This window comes from Ovis aries, chromosome 21, assembly GCF_016772045.2.
Source record: "Ovis aries strain OAR_USU_Benz2616 breed Rambouillet chromosome 21, ARS-UI_Ramb_v3.0, whole genome shotgun sequence".
NCBI classification, from domain to species: Eukaryota; Metazoa; Chordata; class Mammalia; order Artiodactyla; family Bovidae; genus Ovis; species Ovis aries.
The window spans coordinates 333,335-354,100 of NC_056074.1; the positions used below are offsets into that span (position 1 = coordinate 333,335).

Sequence of the window (20,766 nt, forward strand, 5' to 3'; positions counted from 1 at the left end):
ACCTCTGCCCCTCCTCAGTTCTCTGCTCTGGGTTCGCAGTGTGTGCATACCTTCACATGTACATATACCCATGTGCAAATGTCTGCTGAGCAAGAGTTCCTCAGTGTGAGTTGTCTGCACAGCCACCCAGACAGAAGGTGAGGATATCAGAGGAATGGGAAGTGCATATACTGCATGTTTCAGCAGTGAGTTATATATTGACTTGTTTTGCACATTCCTGGATGGGTTATCAGTCTTATCACCTTGTGAAATAGAGTGTTTCCTACCATATCACTAAACAAGGATGTCACAGCCATCAGCGATTTCAGCCTTTCAAATGTAAATTTCTGAGACCCAAAAGAACAGTGTCATCTGTCCGCAGCTACTAGCCATCCCACGCCCCCCCTCCATAAGTGCTGAACAGCTAGTGGTGGGGGAGCGGGGTGGGGCACGTGAGAAAGTGGTAGCCGGGCCCATCTGCCCCTCCCTGCAGTGAGCGGCCAGTCAAAGATACAGAGCAGGTCACTGGTCCCAAACAGCTGAGACGCAAATGAAAGGAATGATTTCAGTGAGCCCAGACACTTGCATCTTCTGATACATAGAAGAGTGCTAAATTCCTTAATTTGAGATTCTGGTTTTCCTTAATTAACAATAATCTTTTGATATTCAAATTACCTGACCCTTGCTGCAAACTTTTTTTTTCCTATTCTTTTTTTTTTTTTTTTTTTACTTTACTTTACTTTACAATACTGTATTGGTTTTGCCATACATTGACATGAATCCACCATGGGTGTACATGCGTTTCCAAACATGAACCCCCTCCCACCTCCCTCCCCATAACATCTCTCTGGGTCATCCACATGCACCAGCCCCAAGCATGCTGTATCCTGCATCAGACATAGACTGGCGATTCGTTTCTTACATGATAGTATACATGTTTCAATGCCATTCTCCCAAATCATTCCACCCTCTCCCTCTCCCTCTGAGTCCAAAAGTCCGTTCTACACATCTGTGTCTCTTTTGCTGTCTTGCATACAGAGTCATCATTGCCATCTTTCTAAATTCCATATATATGTGTTAGTATACTGTATTGGTATTTTTCTTTCTGGCTTACTTCACTCTGTATAATCGGCTCCAGTTTCATCCATCTCATTAGAACTGATTCAAATGTATTCTTTTTAATGGCTGAGTAATACTCCATTGTGTATATGTACCAAGCTTTCTTATCCACTCATCTGCTGATGGACATCTAGGTTGTTTCCATGTCCTGGCTATTATAAACAGTGCTGCGATGAACATTGGGGTACAGGTGTCTCTTTCAATTCTGGTTTCCTCGGTGTGTATGCCCAGCAGTGGGATTGCTGGGTCAGAAGGCAGTTCTATTTGCAATTTTTTAAGGAATCTCCACACTGTTCTGCATAGTAGTTGTACTAGTTTGCATTGTGTAGTTTGCATTGTGTAGGAGGGTTCCCTTTTCTCCACACCCTCTCCAGCATTTATTGCTGCTGCAAACTTTTATATAGTCTGACTCCTCGCCCACCCACCTCCATGGAAATAGTTCTCTCAGGGTCACTTGAGATGCTATATCTTGGGTTTAAAGTCCTAACAATTCCCACTGGATAAATATAACTCTTAACTTTTAGATTGCATTTTTTTTTTAGATTGTATTTTTTTCAGTTGACAACCTAAACAGCCAGTGGTCACTCCAAGGCCCATATAATCAAAGCTATGATCTGTTCCAGTAGTCATGTATGGACGTGAGAGCTGGACCATAAAGAAGGCTGAGTGTCAAACATTTGATGCTTTTGAACTGTGGTGCTGGAGAAGACTCTTGAAAGCCCCTTGGACTGCAAAGAGATTGGACCAGTTGATTCTAATGGAAATCAACCCTGAATATTCATTGGAAGGACTGATGCTGAAGCTGAAGCTCCAATATTTTGGCCATCTGATGCGAAGATCCAACTCAATGGAAAAGACCTTGATGCTGGGAAAGACTGAGGGCAGGAAGAGAAGGGGGTGACAGAGGATGGAATGGTTGGGTGGCATCATCAACTCAATGGACATGAGTTTGAGCAAACTCCAGGAGACAATGAAGGACAAGGAAGCCTGGTATGCTAGTCCATGGCACCACAAAGAGTCTGACACAACTGAGCAACTGAACAGCAACAACAATAGTGCTTAGCATAAGAACCACAGTAGCTATTTGAAACCATAGGAGGTATTTAAATCCATAGGATCTACCTAAAGTGGAAAAAGTAAAAGAGGAAATAAGAGAAAAGTCTTTTCAGTGTCTATGCAGCAAACCACTCCTAACAATACATCTTGCATTTGTGACAGAAGCTCCAGCTCCCATGAGCTCTAGAAGATGCAAATCTGACCCAGGTAACAAAGCAAGTGGGTAACTTCAAAGAGCCATCCATAGGAAGCAGCCTCCAGTTTAGCTCGAGTCCACTCATTAGAATGCCCATGTGGAAGGGTTGTATATTATATTTGCAGTGCAGTCACAGGATAATCCCACTGTGAGCAACTGAGTAATCACCAACCTTGAAATTCATCCCCAGTCTACATTCTAACATTGTGACTCAAGCTGGGGAGGTGTCTTATCTCCTGCTGTGAAGGAATCCAGTGGGGTGGGAAGTTTCAGACTTTCTACTGCTTTAAAAACAAGATGCTCACATTGCCAAGGCCAAGGGCAATACCATGAAGGGAGATACCTTCCAAAGGCAGGCCAGATCAACCATTGTCAGAATGAACCTGTCTGTGGGAACATCTAGCCAGTCAGAGGTGGGCTGCCAGGTTAAATTCCGAGGGCTTTGTAGCTCACAGGAGCTGTGCAGCTCACCAGCATCACCACTGCCCCATAACCTGGATCTTTTAGTGGAAATTTTTCCTTATCCATTCAACTATCAGTTGTTGAACCTGTACTGTATATGGGACTTTAAATTATAAACTGGAGCCAAGATGTATAATTATCAGTCCCTGTATTCAAGATATGTCCCACCTGGCTGTGAAGACAAAACAGACGCTTCGCATCAAGTTGCCAAGTATTGGAGCTTCAGCTTCAGCATCAGGCCTTCCAATGGATATTCAGGACTGATTTCCTTTAGGATAGACTGGTTGGATCTCCTTGCTGTCCAAGGGACTCTCAAGAGTCTTCTCCAACACTACAGTTCAAAAGCATCAATTCTTCAGTGCTCAGTTTTCTTTGTAGTCCAACTCTCACGTCTGTACATGACTACTGGAAATACCATAACTTTTACTAGACGAACCTTTGTTGGCAACTTGACGCGAAGAGCTGACTCATTTGAAAAGATACTGGGAAAGATTGAAGGCAGGAGAAGAAGGGGGCAACAGAGGATGAGATGGTTGGATGGCATCACTGACTGGATGGACATGAGTTTGAGCAAGCTCTGGGAGTTGATGATGGACAGGGAGGCCTGGTGTGCTGCAGTCCATGGGGTTGCAGAGTCGGACACGACTAAGCGACTGAACTGAACTGAGGATGAGGATGAGCGGCAAAGTAACATCAGTGAAGGGTGTGGTCAGAGCAAACATGTAAGATCATACAGTCACAATAAGGACAAGTTGTGTTGTCTGAGCTTGAGATGGGACGCAGTTCACCAAGGAGAAAATGCGATCACCAGGACTAGTCTGGGATGAGTGCTACTTGGCAAAAAGAAGGGTGAAGATGGTGGTTTCAAGTTTCATTTTTGGAGTAGCCACACCCTTCCTAATTAGATGAATAATTTTCGAAGTATTAATTCAGGGGGGAACTCACCCTGGTTCCTCCAACATCACCCAACATCACTTCACCTTCCAAAGCAGGGGGTGTGGGTTCAATCCCTGGTTGGGGAGCTAGGATCCCACATGCCTTGTGGCCAAAAAACCAAAACATAAAACAGATGCAGTATTGTAGCAAATTCAATAGAGACTTTAAAAATGGTCCACCTCAAAAGGAAAGAAGAAAATGTGACCATCTGAGGTATCACTGGCACAGATATCCTGCTCTCCAGAAAGCCCCTTGAGACAGGTGAGCAATATGATGACAAACATTTCCTGAGTGCTAACCCAGTGCCGGCACCATGCCTGAGCACTGACAAATCTCCTGATACCCCCTGTGATAGCTGATGATGACTCTCAAAGATAAGTCCACATCCTAATCCCTTTCTTTGGAGAAAGAGTCCTTGCAGGTGTAATTAAGTTAAGGATTTTGAGATAACAAGATGGTCCTAGATAATCCAGTCCTTGTGGTCCAAGGGACTCTCTAGAGTCTTCTCCAGCACCACAATCCAAAAGCATCAATTCTTTGGTGCTCAGCTTTCTTTATGGTCCAACTCTCACATCAGTATATGACTACTGGAAACCATAACTTTGACTAGGTAGACCTTTGTTGGTAAAGTGATGTCTCTGCTTTTTAGTTTTGTCTAGGTTTGTCATAGCTTTATTTCCAAGAAGCAAGCGTCTTGGTTGCTCCAAAAATGTTCTCATAGGAAGGAGATTAGACACGCACAGGGGAGATGATATGAAGATGAAGGCAGAGGTTGGAATGATGCAACCACAAGCCGAGGATTATTAGCAGCCCCCAGAAACTGAGGCAATGGGTGGATTCTCCCTTAGTGCCTCCAGAGGACTTGCAGAGGAAGTCCTGCCAACAACATCACTTCAGACGTTCTGCCTCCAGGACAGGGTGAGAACAGACTTCTGTTGTTTTAAACCACTTGGTTTGTGGTAATTTGTCACAATAGCTACAGGAAATGAATATATCCCTTCCCCATGCAAGTACTGTCATTATCCCCACATCACTGATGAGAAAACTACGGGAAAAGAATAAAAAGACTCAACTGGGACTCCCCTGGTGGTACAGTGAATAAGAGTCCGCCTTGAATGCAGGGAACATAGGTTTGATCCCTGGTTCTGGAAGATTCCATGTGCGGTGGAGCAGCTAAGCCAGTGCGTCACGACTACTTAAGCCTGAGTGGCTAGGGCCCACCAGCCACAACAAGAGAAGTCACTGCAATGAGATGCACACTCACTTTAACAAAGAGTAGATCCTGCTCAACAAAAGTAGAGAAAGCTCGCACAGCAAGGAAGACCCAACATGACAAAAAATAACTTTTTTCAAAAAGACTCAATTACTTATTGAGTAAACAGACCAGGAATCCTAGGCCTCTCAGTTAATGCCAGAGCCCCACAACTCACCAGCAGGCCAGGCTACTCTGGCATCTTGTTAAATTTCTTTCATAAGAGTATCAAATCCTCATTTATTTAAGCCATTCTAGAGAAGGAAGTGGCAACTCACTCCAGTGTTCTTGCCTGGAGAATCCCAGGGACAGGGGAGCCTGGTGGGCTGCCATCTATGGGGTCACACAGAGTTGGATACTACTGAAGCGACTTAGCAGCAGCAGCAGTCTTATCTTTACTGGAAGCCAAAAGCAACCATTAATTGATATAGAAAATAACAGCAACCCCAAGAGATTCACAAGGCATCAGGCTGAATACATAATTTTTTTTCTGCTGACAAGATAGAAACGAAAATTTGAAAGTGAGCATCTGTCTAAAACGAAGTACTAATGAGGTGATATCCTTCTCTTTATTTCAAAATTTACCAAAGCCTTTCTCTTCCCCCACCTGCTTCCCTTCATTGGCTCTTCTTTCAGATAAACATACAAGAACGTCCTCACTCCCATCATATGGCCTGCTCAAAACACTTTGCCATCAGCTGGGCTGCCACGGTGATGATGGAGGTGGGTAAACTCCCTTCAAAGACCCTAAGTGGAGTTTGAGCAGTGATCAGCTCACTTGTGTCCAAGAATGATTCTGCCTATGAGTCAGCACCCACGGAAACCCCTGTATTTCACTGGGAAGGAAAAAAGCCTGCCTGAGTGTTGGTGGCCTAAGGAGAGCTTGGTGAGAATTGTAGCTTATAAGGTGATCCTCTCTGGCTCCACTAAAGACCAGGCTCCACCACGGAAGCACAGCCACACCTTCATTAAGCATTTTATGAGCAGCACCGGCAGGAGTGCATCAAATGCTGACATCATCCCCAGACCAATTGAAGGAGCCTTGTGTCCTCGTTACACTCAGTGGGGAAGAGGAGGAATACATTCATCGGGAGGAAAATTTTTAAATAGACTATGACTCCTAAATCTTTTACCTTCTAGGAAACATTAGTGCCTATAGCCTCAATTACATTTTTGACCCCTATGATCAAGCAAAGGTACCAACTTGGGAAGTTAAATTGCACCATCTGACTGCTGTCGTATCTTCGTGAAAGAATTTCAACTTATTTCCTATCTCATCCCTGTGAACCAGGTTTTATTAGGCTCTTGGCCCTGCCTGATTTTGGTTTCCAAGCTTTTTTATATCACTGAAACTTTGACATTCACCTTCCTTTGCCCCTAATTTTGCCCATTGCCCTTATTTAAACACAAAGCAACCAGAACAACTAAACTGACAGTGATTAGTTCTTACTGTAAGGATCCTTACTGTGACTGGCCTTGCTTAGTTCTCCATGGGTCATTGTCGCTGACAGAGCTCTGTGTAGGGTTGCGGAGTTTATTATACACACTCTGGACCTTCTTCTCCACCATTCTCCTCCTCTAGGTAAGGAGGTGTCTGGGGTACACCAAACCCCTAAAGAGCAAAGCGCGAGGGGTACGTGCTGTGTCCAAGGCCAGATAAAGTCACCAAGCTGCATGAGGGATTGGGAAGGAATCTTACGAGAATAAGCCAGGACTCTGGGAAAGAAAATATTTTGTGAGTGAAGAATTGGGGATCATTCTTAAAGGGCAGGGGGGAAATGAATAGATAAATAAAAGTACAGAATACTTTAAAAATTGTCACTTATCCCCACTCTCAGGACTTCTCCAACTTTTTTTTTCATTTATTTATTTTTTAATTGAAGGATAATTGCTTTACAGAATTTTGTAGTTTCCTGTCAAACCTCAACTTCTCCAACTCTTGATTTCTAGGCTGAACATTTGTAAAGCATTTTTCTCCTTGCATTGCAAAAACTTTTCTCCAACCAGCAAATCAGATAAGATATTTTTCATTTAGTTTTTTAAAATTATTTATTTAATTGGAGGCTAATTACAACATTGTCGTGGGTTTTGCCATACATTAACATGAATCAGCCATGGGTGCACATGTGTCCCCCCTCCCATCCTAAACCCCACTCCCCCTCCCTCCCCACCCAATCCCTCTGGGTTGTCCCAGAGCACAGGCTTTGAGTGGCCTGCCTCATGTATCAAACTTGCACTGGTCATCTGTTTTACATATGGTAATATACATGTTTCAGTGTGTAGCCCATCTTATTTCATTTTGCATCCCTACCTAATTCCTTCTTTGAGATTATTTTGAAACAAATTATATCACTTTTATATAAATACCTTAGCACATGTGTGCATGTGTGTTAAGTCACCTCATTCATGTCCGACTCTTTGCCACCCTATGAACTGTATCCCACTAAATTCTTCTGTCCATGGGATTCTCCAGACAATACTGGAGTGGGTTGCCATTCCCCCTCCAAGGGATCTTCCTTACCCAGAGATGGAACTCAGGGATAAAACCCACATCTCTTATGTCTCCTGCATTGGCAGGTGGGTTCTTTACCACTAGAGCCACCTGGGAAGCCCAAATACCATAGTTCAGTTCAGTTCAGTTCACTTGCTCAGTCGTGTCCAACTCTTTGCGACCCCATGAATCGCAGCATGCCAGGCCTCGCTGTCCATCACCAACTCCCGGAGTTCACTCAGATTCACGTCCATCGAACCAGTGATGCCATCCAACCATCTCATCCTCTGTCGTCCCCTTCTCCTCCTGCCCCAATCCCTCCCAGCATCAGAGTCTTTTCCAGAGTCAACTCTTTGCATGAGGTGGCCAAAGTACTGGAGTTTCAGCTTTAGCATCATTCCGTCCAAAGAAATCCCAGGGCTGATCTCCTTCAGAATGGACTGGTTGGATCTCCTTGCGGTCCAAGGGACTCTGAAGAGTTCTCCAACACCACAGTACAAAAGCACCAATTATTCGGCACTCAGCTTTCTTCACAGTCCAACACTCACATCGATACATGACTACTGGAAAAACCATAGCCTTGACTAGACGGACCTTAGTCGGCAAAGTAATGTCTCTGCTTTTGAATATGCTATCTAGGTTGGTCATAACTTTTCTTCCAAGGAGTAAGCGTCTTTTAATTTCATGGCTACAGTCACCATCTGCAGTGATATTGGAGCCCCCAAAAATGAAGTCTGACACTGTTTCCACTGGTTTCCCCGTCTGGTACCCGTGAAGTGATGGGACCAGATGCCATGACATTCATTTTCTGAATGTTGAGCTTTAAGCCAACTTTTTCACTCTCCTCTTTCACTTTCATCAAGAGGCTTTTTAGTTCCTCTTCACTTTCTGCCATAAGGGTGGTGTCATCTGCATATCTGAGGATATTGATATTTCTCCCAGCAATCTTGATTCCAGCTTGTGCTTCTTCCAGCCCAGCGTTTCTCATGATGTACTCTGCATAGAAGTTAAATAAGCAGGGGACAATATACAGCCTTGACATACTCCTTTTCCTATTTGGAACCAGTCTGTTGTTCCATGTCCAGTTCTGACTGTTGCTTCCTGACCTGCATACAGATTTCTCAAGAGGCAGGTCAGGTGGTCTGGTATTCCCATCTCTCTCTGAATTTTCCACAGTTTAATGTGATCCACACAGTCAAAGGCTTTGGCATAGTCAATAAAGCAGAAATATATATTTTTCTGGAACTCTCTTGCTTTTTCCATGATCCAGTGGATGTTGGCATTTTGATCTCTGGTTCCTCTGCCTTTTCTAAAACCACCTTGAACATCAGGAAGTTCATGGTTCACGTATTATTAAAGCCTGTGTTGGAGAATTTTGAGCATTACTTTACTAGTATGTGAGATGAATGCAGTTGTGCAGTAGTTTGAGCATTCTTTTGCATTACCTTTCTTTGGGATTGGAATGAAAACTGACCTTTTCCAGTCCTGTGGCCACCGCTGTTTTCCAAATTTGCTGGCATATTTAGTGCAGCACTTTCACAGCATCATCTTTCAGGATTTGAAACAGCTCAACTGGAATCCCATCACCTCCACAAGCTTTGTTCATAGTGATGCTTTCTAAGGCCCACTTGACTTCACATTCCAGGATGTCTGGCTCTAGATTAGTGATCACACCATCATGATTATCTGGGTCATGAAGATCTTTTTTGTACAGTTCTTCACTACCTCTAAATATAACCTCTTTAAATATAACTAGAATATCATTACCACACCTAAAAAATGAAAAATGGTTCTTCAATATCATCATACATTCAATTAATGGTTGGTGTTGTTTAGTTGATAAGTCATGTGCAAGTCTTATGAGGTTCCAAAGACTACACCGCATCTCTGACCATGAATTCTCCAGGCAAGAATACTGGAGTGGGTAACCATTCACTTCTCAAGCAGATTTTCCTGACCCAGCGATCAAACCCGTGTCTCCTGCATTGGCAAGAGGATTCTATGCACTGAGCCACCAGTCAGTCAGTTCAGTTCAGTCACTCAGTTGTGTCCAGCTCTTTGCAATTCCATGAACCACAGCAAGCCAGGCCTCCCTGTCCATCACCACCTCCCGGAGTTTACTCAAACTCATGTCCATTGAGTCAGTGATGCCATCCAAACATCTCATCCTCTGTCATCCCCTTCTCCTCCTGCCTTCAATCTTTCCCAGCATCAAGGTCTTTTCAAATGAGTCAGCTCTTCACATCAGATGGCCAAAGTATTGGAGTTTCACCTTCAACATCAGTCCTTCCAATGAACACCCAGGACTGATCTCCTTTAGGATGGACTGGTTGGATCTCCTTGCAGTCCAAGGGACTCTCAAGAGTCTTCTCCAACACCACAGTTCAAAAGCACCAATTATTCGGTGCTCAGCTTTCTTTATAGTCCAACTCTCACATCCATACATGACTACTGAAAAACCATAGCCTTGACTAGAAGGACCTTTGTTGGCAAAGTAATGTCTCTGCTTTTGAATATGTTGTCTAGGTTGGTCATAACTTTTCTTCCAAGGAGTAAGCGTCTTTTAATTTCATGGCTACAATCACCATCTGCAGTGATTTTGGAGCCCCCAAAAATAAAGTCTGACACTGTTTCTCCATCTATTTGCTGTGAAGTGATGGGACCAGATGCCATGATCTTCATTTTCTGAATGTTGAGTTTTAAGCCAACTTTTTCACTCTCTTCTTTCACTTTCATCAAGAGGCTCTTTAGTTCTTCTTCACTTTCTGCCATAAGGGTGGAGTCATCTGCATATATGAGGTTATTGATATTTCTCCCTGCAATCTTGATTCCAGCTTGTGCTTCATCCAGCCCAGTGTTTTTCATGATGTACTCTGGATATAAGTTAAATAAGCAGGGTGATAATATACAGCCTCGACCTACTCTTTTTGCTATTTGGAACCAGTCTGTTGTTCCATGGTTGGTTCTAACTGTTGCTTCCTGACCTGCATACAGGTTTCTCAAGAGGCAGGTCAGGTGGTCTGGTATTCCCATCTCTGTGAGAATTTTGTGATCCACACAGTCAAAGGCTTTGGCATAGTTAATAAAGCAGAAACAGATGTTTTTTTATGGAACTCTCTTGCTTTTTAGATGATCCAGCAGATGCTGGTGATTTGATCTCTGGTTCCTCTGTCTTTTCTAAAACCAACTTGAACATCTGGAAGTTCACGGTTCATGTATTGCTGAAGCCTTGCTTGGAGAATTTTGAGCATTACTTCACCAGCCTGTGAGATCAGTGCAATTGTGCAGTAGTTGGAGCATTCTTTAGCATTGGCTTTCTTTGGGATTGGAATGAACACTGACCTTTTCCAGTCCGGTGGCTACTGCTGAGTTTTCCAAATTTGCTGGCATATTGAGTGCAGCACTTTAAAATCATCATCTTTTAGGATTTGAAATAGTTTAACTGGAATTCTATCACCTCCACTAGCTTTATTCGAGGGATGATTCCTAAGGCCCACTTGACTTCACATTCCAGGATGTCTGGCTCTTGGTGAGTGATCACACCATTGTGATTATCTGGGTCTTCTGTGTATTCTTGCCACTTCTTAATAGCTTCTGCTTCTTTTAGGTCCATACCATTTCTGTCCTTTATTGAGCCCATCTTTGCATGAAATGTTCCCTTGGTATCTCTAATTTTCTTTCTTTTGTGTGTATGTGTTCAGATAAAATCTGGTTTTTTTTTCTGTTTATTTATTTCTTTATTTTACTTTACAATATTGTATTGGTTTTGCCATACATAGACTTGAATCCGCCATTGGTGTAGATGTGTTCCCCATCCTGAGTCCCCCTTCCACCTCCCTCCCATTCCATCCCTCTGGGTCATCCCAGTGCACCATCCTCGAGCACCCTGTATCATGCATCGAACCTGGACTGGCGATTCATTTCACATATGATGATTTACATGTTTCAATGCCCTTATCCCTTTTTGAAAATTATTTCTGATGCCTGGGAATTATACCTCTCAGGTGACTTTAAGGATTATATTTCTGGACCTCGCAGGTGGTGCTATGATAAAGAACCTGCCTCCCAGTGCAGGAGATGTAAGAGACACAGGTTCAACCCCTAGATCTAAAGGATCCCCTAGAGGAGGGCATGGCAACCCACTCCAGTATTCTTGCCTGGAGAATCCCATGGACAGAGGAGCCTGGTGGCTTACAGTCTGTAGGGTCACAAAGAGTCGGACACGACTGAAGCAACTTAGCACATATATGCATGTTATACAAAGTAAGGAAACTGATGTTCACAGAGATCATGCGACATGTCCAAGGTTACACAGCAAATTGGGGACAAAGCAAGGACTAGAAGTCAGGCCTCTTGATTCCTGTTCCAGGCTCTTTCCTAGAAAGAGCCACGACAGTGGAAAGAGCAACGACAGAAATTCAGCTGTTGTGGATTTGTAAACACTGGGCATTTTCTTGTTGTGAATATCTAAGCAGCAGAGTGTCTTCAGAAATGCTGTCTACTCATCCTGCCGAAGCCGAGTGAGAGGAACGGCCACATCACCCAAGATGACCCCTTGCTCCAGGGAAAGGTGTTGCAACACGGAGTGCACATAGTGAACTCCATATTTTGTGACAATTTCATAGGTGTCCCCTGTGGCACCATGACACTTGTGAATCATAGCTCCTGAGACACGTGTCCTGTGGTCTTCAAGCAAGAGTCAGCAGCCAACCACAACTGTGCCTTCTTAGAAACTTGCCTGAACCACCAGCCGCATGAGTGGCATGATTACTTCCTGGAATGATTAATACTAAAAGCCAGCGCACGTCACAGCCTCATCCAGGCTTCCCTTTCGAGTCAGGAGTCTGCCCTGCATAAACATTGCCCCTCGACACACCAGAAGGAAACACGTGGGTACCTTGGCATTCCAGGTATGACATCTAGCATGCCAGCTGCTCCTAAAGGGCAGGAATCCTCCTCCAGGGAACGACAGCATTTGTTAAACAACCTCACTCTAATCTGATGCCAAACTGTGTTTTAGTCATGCCTGCTTTTTTTTTTTCTTTTTCATCATAACTATTTTTGTACATTTTATTAAAATTTCTTCAAAGCCCCATCTGCTGGCTGAAATGATCAACAGAAAGCCCCTAACTTCTTCTTGCATCCAGCCTTGTGAAAATGGCATCTTAGTATTTGGTTATTTAAAGTACTTTGAGTCTTTGAACACTCACAGACGTAGAAAACAAAGTTATGGTTACCAAAAGGGAAGTGGGTGGGGGGATAACCTGGGGGCTTGGGATTGACATGTACACACTACTACATTCAAAATAGATAACCAACAAGGTCCTACTGTGTAGCACAGGGAATCCAATATTCTGTAATAACCTAAATGGCAAAAGAATTTGAAAAAGAATGGATATATGTAAAACTGAATCAGTGCTGTAAACTGACACTAACAGAACATTGTAAATCAACTGTCAGTTCAGTTCAGTTCAGTTCAGTTGCTCAGTCGTGTCTGACTCTTTGCGACCCCATGAATTGCAGCACGCCAGGCCTCCCTGTCCATCACCAACTCCCGGAGTTCACTCAGACTCATGTCCATCGAGTAGTCCCATATAAAATAAAATTTTAAAAACAGATGAGGTACTTTGGGTGTTTGAATAAACCCAGGTGACTGGTTTGGTCACTGACACCAGTGATCATTTTCAACGTTCTTCTGAAAAGAGTGACAAGTGAGACTAGACCTGCCCTTGGTAAAGAATTGGGTCTCTCTAGAAGGTTGTTATTTCTGGAATTCCTACTTCCCTCAAAGTCGAGTTTAATTCAATGGGAAAGGACCACCTTTGCCAAGAAAAGGTTTCACAGTGAAAAAAAATATTAGCTCTGAAGCCAAAGGAATGTGAGTTTGGTGATGCATTTTACACTGTAAACTCTGGCACATACTTAACCTCAGAGCCTCAGTTCCGTGTTTGTAGAGTGGGAATAATAACAACCGTATGCAGTAACGAATTGAAAGTCACTGGTGGAATCCCTGGCTCAGAATCAATGCTACTGAACAGTGATAATGACATGAGCGTTTTAGTAGAAAGAATTCTGTGCCTATGGAAAGGCAGTCCAACATCCCATTGAGCTTAAAGCCTATGTTCAGTGCCTTCAATGCATACGTCTTGAATAGTTTCCCATCCAATAGCAACTGACAATGATCATTTTTTTCTATTGAGCCCTTTTTGAGGATAACAGAGCTCTACTTTTAGGGAAGGCTGCTGGGAGTTAGGGGAGCCTTACAACCTCAGCTCCAATTGTTACAGTACAAACTACCACCATCAACAGTCCGCAGATGTGAAATACAAAGAAGTCTAGAGTCTTTTCTGGGTCATCCCAGTGCACCAGCCCTAAGCATCCTGTATCCTGCATCAAACTTAGACTGGCAATTCATTTCTTATATGATATTACACATGTTTCAATGCCATTCTCCCAAATCATCCCACCCTCTCCCTCTCCCACAGAGTCCAAAAGATTGTTCTATACATCTGTGTCTCTTTTGCTGTCCCGCATACAGGGTTATCATTACCATCTTTCTAAATTCCATATATATGTGTTAGTATACTGTATTGGTGTTTTTCTTTCTGGCTTACTTCACCCTATATAATGGGATGACCCAGAGAAATGCTTTGGGGAGGGAGGGGGGAGGGGGGTTCAGGATTGGGAACATGTGTACACCCGTGGCAGATTCATGTTGATGTATGGCAAAACCAATACAGTATTGTAAAGTAAAATAAAGCAAAATTTAAAAAATAATATATTTTTTAAAAAGAATCTTTTCTGGAAATAGCCCCCTGGACATGAAATTTCTTGGTACGAAGCTTAAGAAAAAGTCCTTTTCAGTAGCCTGGCATGAGCATCATCTTTTTGAATAAACAAAACAACTATGCCCCTTTTGCGTTGTTAGAAAGCCTGGAGCCATGGGTCCAAGCCAACTGGATCTTTGGTCTTCCCCCAGGGCAGGAGGACCTGACTCTTAAACGGATTTGATAGATAGACCCCATGAATCTTAGCAGCTAGAAGATGAAACCTGGATGTTGAATGCGCTGGGCACTGCCTATCAGGAAAGAGAGAACAGAACTTCCCTGGTGGTCTAGTGGTTAAGACTCTCAGCTTCCAAGGCAGGAGGCCAGGGTTCAAATCCTGTTCGGGGAACTAAGATGCCACAAACTGCAACAGAGAACTCGAGTGGCAACTACTGAGCCTCTGCTCCCTGGAGCCTATGTGCAACAACTAGAGAAGCCTGAACACCTCAATGAAGATCCAGCACAACTTAAATAAATAAATGTCTTAAAAAAAAAAAAAAAGGAAAGAACAAGTATGCGAATATACAACTATTTCCAAAATATCTCCAAAGATGTTCTAAGAACTACAATGTTGAAAATATGCATGATGGGACTTCTGGAATCAGAAGCTGATTTCAGAGGGAGCTCAAGGGAATAAATTAAGATTATTATTATTATTATTAAAATTACCATCTTAGATTAAGATCTTAATAAATTAGGATTATTATTAAGATTATTCCTCCCCCTGGGAGGATGAAGGGGAGCAAGGGCTGTTTTGTGCAAAAATTAAAAAGTCAGGGATAGAGAATGTTGCAGCACCATCTCATCCAGCTATGCCCTGGGCTCTGAGGATAAATACTGCCCTCAGACTGAATGGATTGGGGCTGGAACAAGTTTATCACTAGCAAAATAAAGCCATTTTTAAGTAGGCTCAAGGAAACTCTTAAAATATCAGCCAAATCTACTACAACTGTGCCCCTCTTTTAAACATTGCAAACCAAAACCAAAGTGTAACTACCTATGGCATATTTATCTCTAATGATTATATTTCATTCCAAAAATTAAAACTAAGAAAACACTGTGTATTTTAACAGCGAATAATTCTTGAAAATTCTCAAATTTTTATCTCAAAGTTTAACTTTTTTTGGCAAAGTGAGTCCAGAGTCCCTAGAAGTTCTTAGTGGTATCTAGGGAAAATTGCCCATATTAAAAAATAGGTCATTATTCAGAATACCTGGCTGTGTATATGACTCTTTACAGACAAAGTGAACAGGTAGAACTAAGAATCTCTCTCCCAAATTACACAGTTGCCCATGCAAGAGCTCTCTAAGCAAACACAAAGCCTTCCTGTTTATCTAGATCAACTCATACCCATTGTATGGGCTTCCCAGGTGGCTCAGTGATAAAGAACCCACCTGCCAGGGCAGAAGACAGGGATTTGATTCCTGGGTGGGGAAGATCCCCTGGAGAAGGAAATGGAAACCCACTCCAATATTCTTGCCAAGAAAATCCCATGGACAGAGCAGCCTGGTAGGCTACAGTCCATTGAGTCCCAAAGAGTTGGACCCCACTGAGTAACTAAACAAAACCACCAACAACCATTGTAGTGGCCCAAGGAATACAAGCTGGAGTCTCTGAGGATCCCAAGTTCACTCACTTGTCTTCTGCGAAGCTTTTCCCAGTAATGACGTTCTTCCCTTGGGGCACATAGTTCCAGTATTCTTCCACAATCCCAATGTGGTATGTTCTGGTGACTGCACCAACCAGCCCAGACAGACCCAGGAGTGTGAGAAGAAGGATGCTGTCAGCCTGCCGCTTCCAAGGCATTTGTGGATGTAACTCAGGCCAGCAGCCTGCACAGGGACCAACCCTGCCTGTCCCTCCCCCTCACTCTCAGCCAGTTATAAATAAGGAATGGACAAGGCCCAGCTCCTCCTCCTCAGGGAGTTTGGGGTTGGGACAGAGGCTGACAACTTGTGTAAGCAGAGCAGCTTGATGAGGTAGTGGCTATGGTGACCAAACTTTTGCCAGCTGTCCAGGAAATGCGTAACTGGCTTATTTACTTACTGTACAAACCAAACAGTTTTGGTTCTGTAAGTCTTGGTGCTCTGCTGTGACATTGGTTTTTTATTTTTGCCAAGAATTTGCAAGGACTGTGTGTAGCCAGTCAGGCTCCACTGTCCCTGGGATTCTCTAGGCAGGAATACTGAAGTGGGTTGCCATCTCCTTCTCCAGGAAGAATGTCAGTGCAAAAAGTTAAGCTAATATGTTCCTCCTGCTTCCTCTGTTTTTCTCTACACTTACTTAAAGGAATATATTAAGATTGGAAAAGTAGGCTGGTCTGCATGGAGCACCAGGAAACAATCCCAAGCACCAGGGAAAGCTTCATCTCTGTCCCACAGGCAGAGGGAGTGATGTAATCACCCCCCGCCATCTCCAACTTGTTTTACGAGGCTACATGAAACAATCAACTCACATCATAAAGTTTATAACAACATTGTAAAACCTCATTAATTCTCCATTTGCTCATGCACCATCTCCCTCAGATTCTCTCAAATCCCATCAACAAAAACGAGGCACTCAAACCCCCTAGTTCAGTCAAAATTTTACAGTCCATCATCCCCAACGGCAGGGAGCTGCCTTTCTCAGGATGAAGAAAAATCATAAGGGAGAAGAAGGAGAATGCCCATTCACCTGTTTACTCAGATCTGTGACCTAGAATCTCCGTGTTGAAAGAGACCTCATCCAACCCTGGAAGACAGCCAGTCAGATTCCCCTGCAGAGTTGCTTTTGAGACAGCAGCTCTGGAAGGAAGGAGACGCCCTCCTGGCTGGGCTTTGAGGTTAAACAGACCTGTGTTTGAATCCAGTCCCACCATTTACTGATTGAGGGGCTCTGGATAGTAACTCGATCTCTCTAAGTTTGTAAAATGGGGATGGAGGGATTATTCAGAAAATTTAAAGGATGAACTAGGAGCAAATCTAGATGAGCCTGGGCTTGATAACTTTCTAGATACAACACCTAAGACACAACCCATAAAAGAAATAATGGATAAGCTAAACTTCAAAAATAAATGTCTACTCTGTGAAAGACACTGTCAAAAGAATAAGAAGAAAAGCCACAGACTTAGAGAAAATACTTGCCAAAGACATGTCTGATAAAGAAATGTTATCCAAAAATATACAAATAACTCTTGCTAAATCACTTGCTAAGTCATGAAGATCCCCTGGAGGAAGGCATGGCAACCCATGCCAGTATTCTTTCCTGGAGAATTCCATGGATGGAGAAGTCTGGCAGGCTACTATCCACAGGGTCACAAAGAGTAGGACATGACTGAGCATGTGCGGGCATTTGGAAATATCCCAGACCAAATAGCCTTTTGTTCATACCGCAAAGAAGCACAGTCTTAGTACGGTATCAAAAACATTATTAGAACATATGCCACACAATTCTTTTAGACAGGAGAAGCAGAAGCATTAATAACACTGATCAAAAATGCTCAAGTTAACTTTTTTGTCCAGGATACCGCCTGAGGCAGGTACCACCTATCTTCTGATTCAAAACAAAGCCCCCAGAGAAGACCCAGTGCATGGGAGGTGCTGATGCTGATGAGATCAGCGTGCTCAAGCTATTTGAAGCAGAGAACATGGTTACTGAGGGGTCACAAGGGCCCAGGAAAGAGTTTACTAAAAGCAATGAAATAAAGTTCTGGAAAGTCTGACATTCTTCCTTACTTTTGGACAATTAAGATGCTACTCAACAAGCACCTGAATTACATAAGAGCTCAGGAGTACAAAGGTGTATCAGTGGATGCTGTGTTCCTATGGCATTCATCTCTGAAAACCCATTGCTAAATACAAGGTGTTGGAACTTCCCTGATGGTCCAGTGAATAAGAGTCCACTGTATCAGGGGATACCATTCAATCCTGGTCTGGGAACCAAGATCTCACATGCCACGGAGCAACTAAGCCCACAGGCCACAACTACTGAGCCCAAGTGCTCCGGAGTCCATGCGCCACAGCGAGAGTCCATGAGTGGCAACAAGGATCTTGAATGACACAGCGAAGACCCTGTGTGCAACAAGTAAGATCTGACACAGCCAAATAAATAAATAAATTTTCAAATAACAAGTAAATAAATAAATACAAGATGTCATGGACAATGTCAAGAATTTGATTAGGAACACTGTAAGTAACCACGTGAACAAACACTTTCAATTCCATTGGACACTATTCAGACATACGTAAAGCAGAGAAATGCAGGATTTATAAAGCACCCACTATGTGAGATGGGTATTCACTCCATGATATTCACTCCAGATATTCACTCCATGATTTCTCCAATATGCTCACCAGGTTTAAGAAATGGTAAATCTTGATGTCAAACATAGTAGAAGAGAAACGTATTTTTGGATCAAATCATATTTCTCTGAAACATAGTATGGAATAGTTAGACAATAAAACTTTTAGTGTGAGAAGCCAATTCAGATAAATAGTATTCCTGCTAGCCTTAGCTGAGGTGTCATTTTAAATAAAAAATAAACTGTGAATGACCAAATCTTTAGCCTTTTTGCATGTTTTAAGAGAAGTATGAAATACTCCTTAAGAGATTTTCAATATCCCAAACTCTGACCAAAAACTCTCACCAATCCAGGCCTCTAACTGCCCTACCACAGTAGATCTTGGCTCTTCAACCTCCTTGGGACCCCCGGTTTCTTGATGGGATTTCTTTATTGATATTTCTCACTCAAAGCCTTTGGGCTTCCTGGCTGCTCTCACAGGGGCCAGGGTGACCTTCCTGTACACATATGGGATCAGGTCTCTCCACCACTTGAGACTTTTTGGCAAGCTCCTATGGCCTTCAGGATAAGGGCTAATGGCCTTGACTTGACTTTCAAGGCTGGCCTTAATCTGGCTCCTAGGCACTAGAGCCCTCTCCTCAACATTTAGCCCAGGCTCTGATCATCATCATTGCAACCATGGCAACCAGTGTGCCTTCATCTGTGCTGCTGTCATCACTTTGTAGATGTCTTTGCCATAGCACTTATCACACTCACACAGCACAGTAATCATCTGTTTGTCTGCCCTCCCACACAAACACCCATCAGAGACTTCTTATGGGCAGGGACTAAACTTTATTAATCCCTGTGTTCCCAATGTCTGATATTAAATGGTGAACCAACACATGCATAAATGAATGAATGGATAAATAAATATGTTAGATGCTACCAATATGTACCAAGAGCATGTTACATATTGGTTTCTATGCGAAACTCTTTACATGCATTATCTCATTTAATTATAACAACATCCTTATCAGGTGTGCACCATTTTATCTGCTTTACTGATGAGGAAACCAGAGTTTAGAGGGGTTCTGGAACTTGCTCAATTCCCACAGTGGTAAGCAGAAGAGTTCTGTGAGACTCCAGTGTCAGATTTCTACCTGGTCCACTTAGACCAAGGAGAACGGGGAGCACCAGATGTTACGATTTCCTGCTTCATTCTATAGGAGGACTAGCTCACTTTAAAGAAATATGTCAGGACTGTTCAAGGACGTGTCCATTGAAGACGGTTCACCAAATGCCTTCTCCCAGCCCAGTCCATGCACGCCTGACAGCCAGTTCAGTTCAATTCAGTCGCTCTGCTACTGCTGCTGCTGCTAAGTTGCTTCAGTCGTGTTCGACTCTGTGTGACCCCATAGATGGCAGCCCACCACGCTCCCCTGTACCTGGGATTTTCCAGGCAAGAAAGAACACTGGAGTGGGTATTCGGTCGGTTAGTCGTGTCTAACTCTTTGCGACCCCGTGGACAGTAGCACTCAGGCTTCCCTGTCCATCACCAACTCCCAGACCTTATTCAAACTCATGTCCATTGAGTGGGTGATGCCATGCAACCATCTTATCCTCTGTCGTCCCCTTCTCCTCCTGCCTTCAATCTTTCCAAGCATCAGGGGCTTTTCAAATGAGTCTGTTCTTCACATCAGGTAGCCAAAGTATTGGAGTTTCAGCTTCAGCATCAGTTCCTCCAATGAATATTCAGGATTGATTTTCTTTAGGATGGACTGGCTGGATCTCCTTGCAGTCCAAGGGACTCTTAAGAGTCTTCTCCAACAACACAGTTCAAAAGCATCAATTCTTTGTTGCTCAGATCTCTTTATAGTCTATCTCTCACATTTATACATGACTACTGGAAAAACCATAGCTTTGACTAGATGGACATTTGTCAGCAAAGTAATGTCTCTGCTTTTGAATATGCTGTCTAAGCTGGTTATAGCTTTTCTTCCAGGAGCAAGTGTCTTTTGATTTCATGGCTGCAATCACCATCTGCAGTGATTTTGGAGCCCAAGGAAATAGTCTGTCACTATTTCCATTGTTTCTCCATCTATTTGCCATGAAGTGATGGGATCAGACGCCATGTTCTTCATTTTCTGAATGTTGAGCTTTAAGCCAAATTTTTCACTCTCCTCTTTC

General features: G+C 43.2%; 1 protein-coding gene across 1 annotated transcript in view; it reads right to left on the reverse strand.

The window, feature by feature from the left end:
- The window catches only part of HEPHL1 (hephaestin like 1), a 92,354-nt gene extending 76,230 nt beyond the window's left edge, over window positions 1-16,124 (reverse strand). Inside the window, exon 1 of the mRNA XM_004019379.5 lies at window positions 15,955-16,124. Coding sequence (XP_004019428.2) covers window positions 15,955-16,124 — 170 coding nt within the window. The remainder of the gene's footprint in view (window positions 1-15,954) is intronic.
- Between the last annotated feature and the right edge of the window lie 4,642 nt (window positions 16,125-20,766).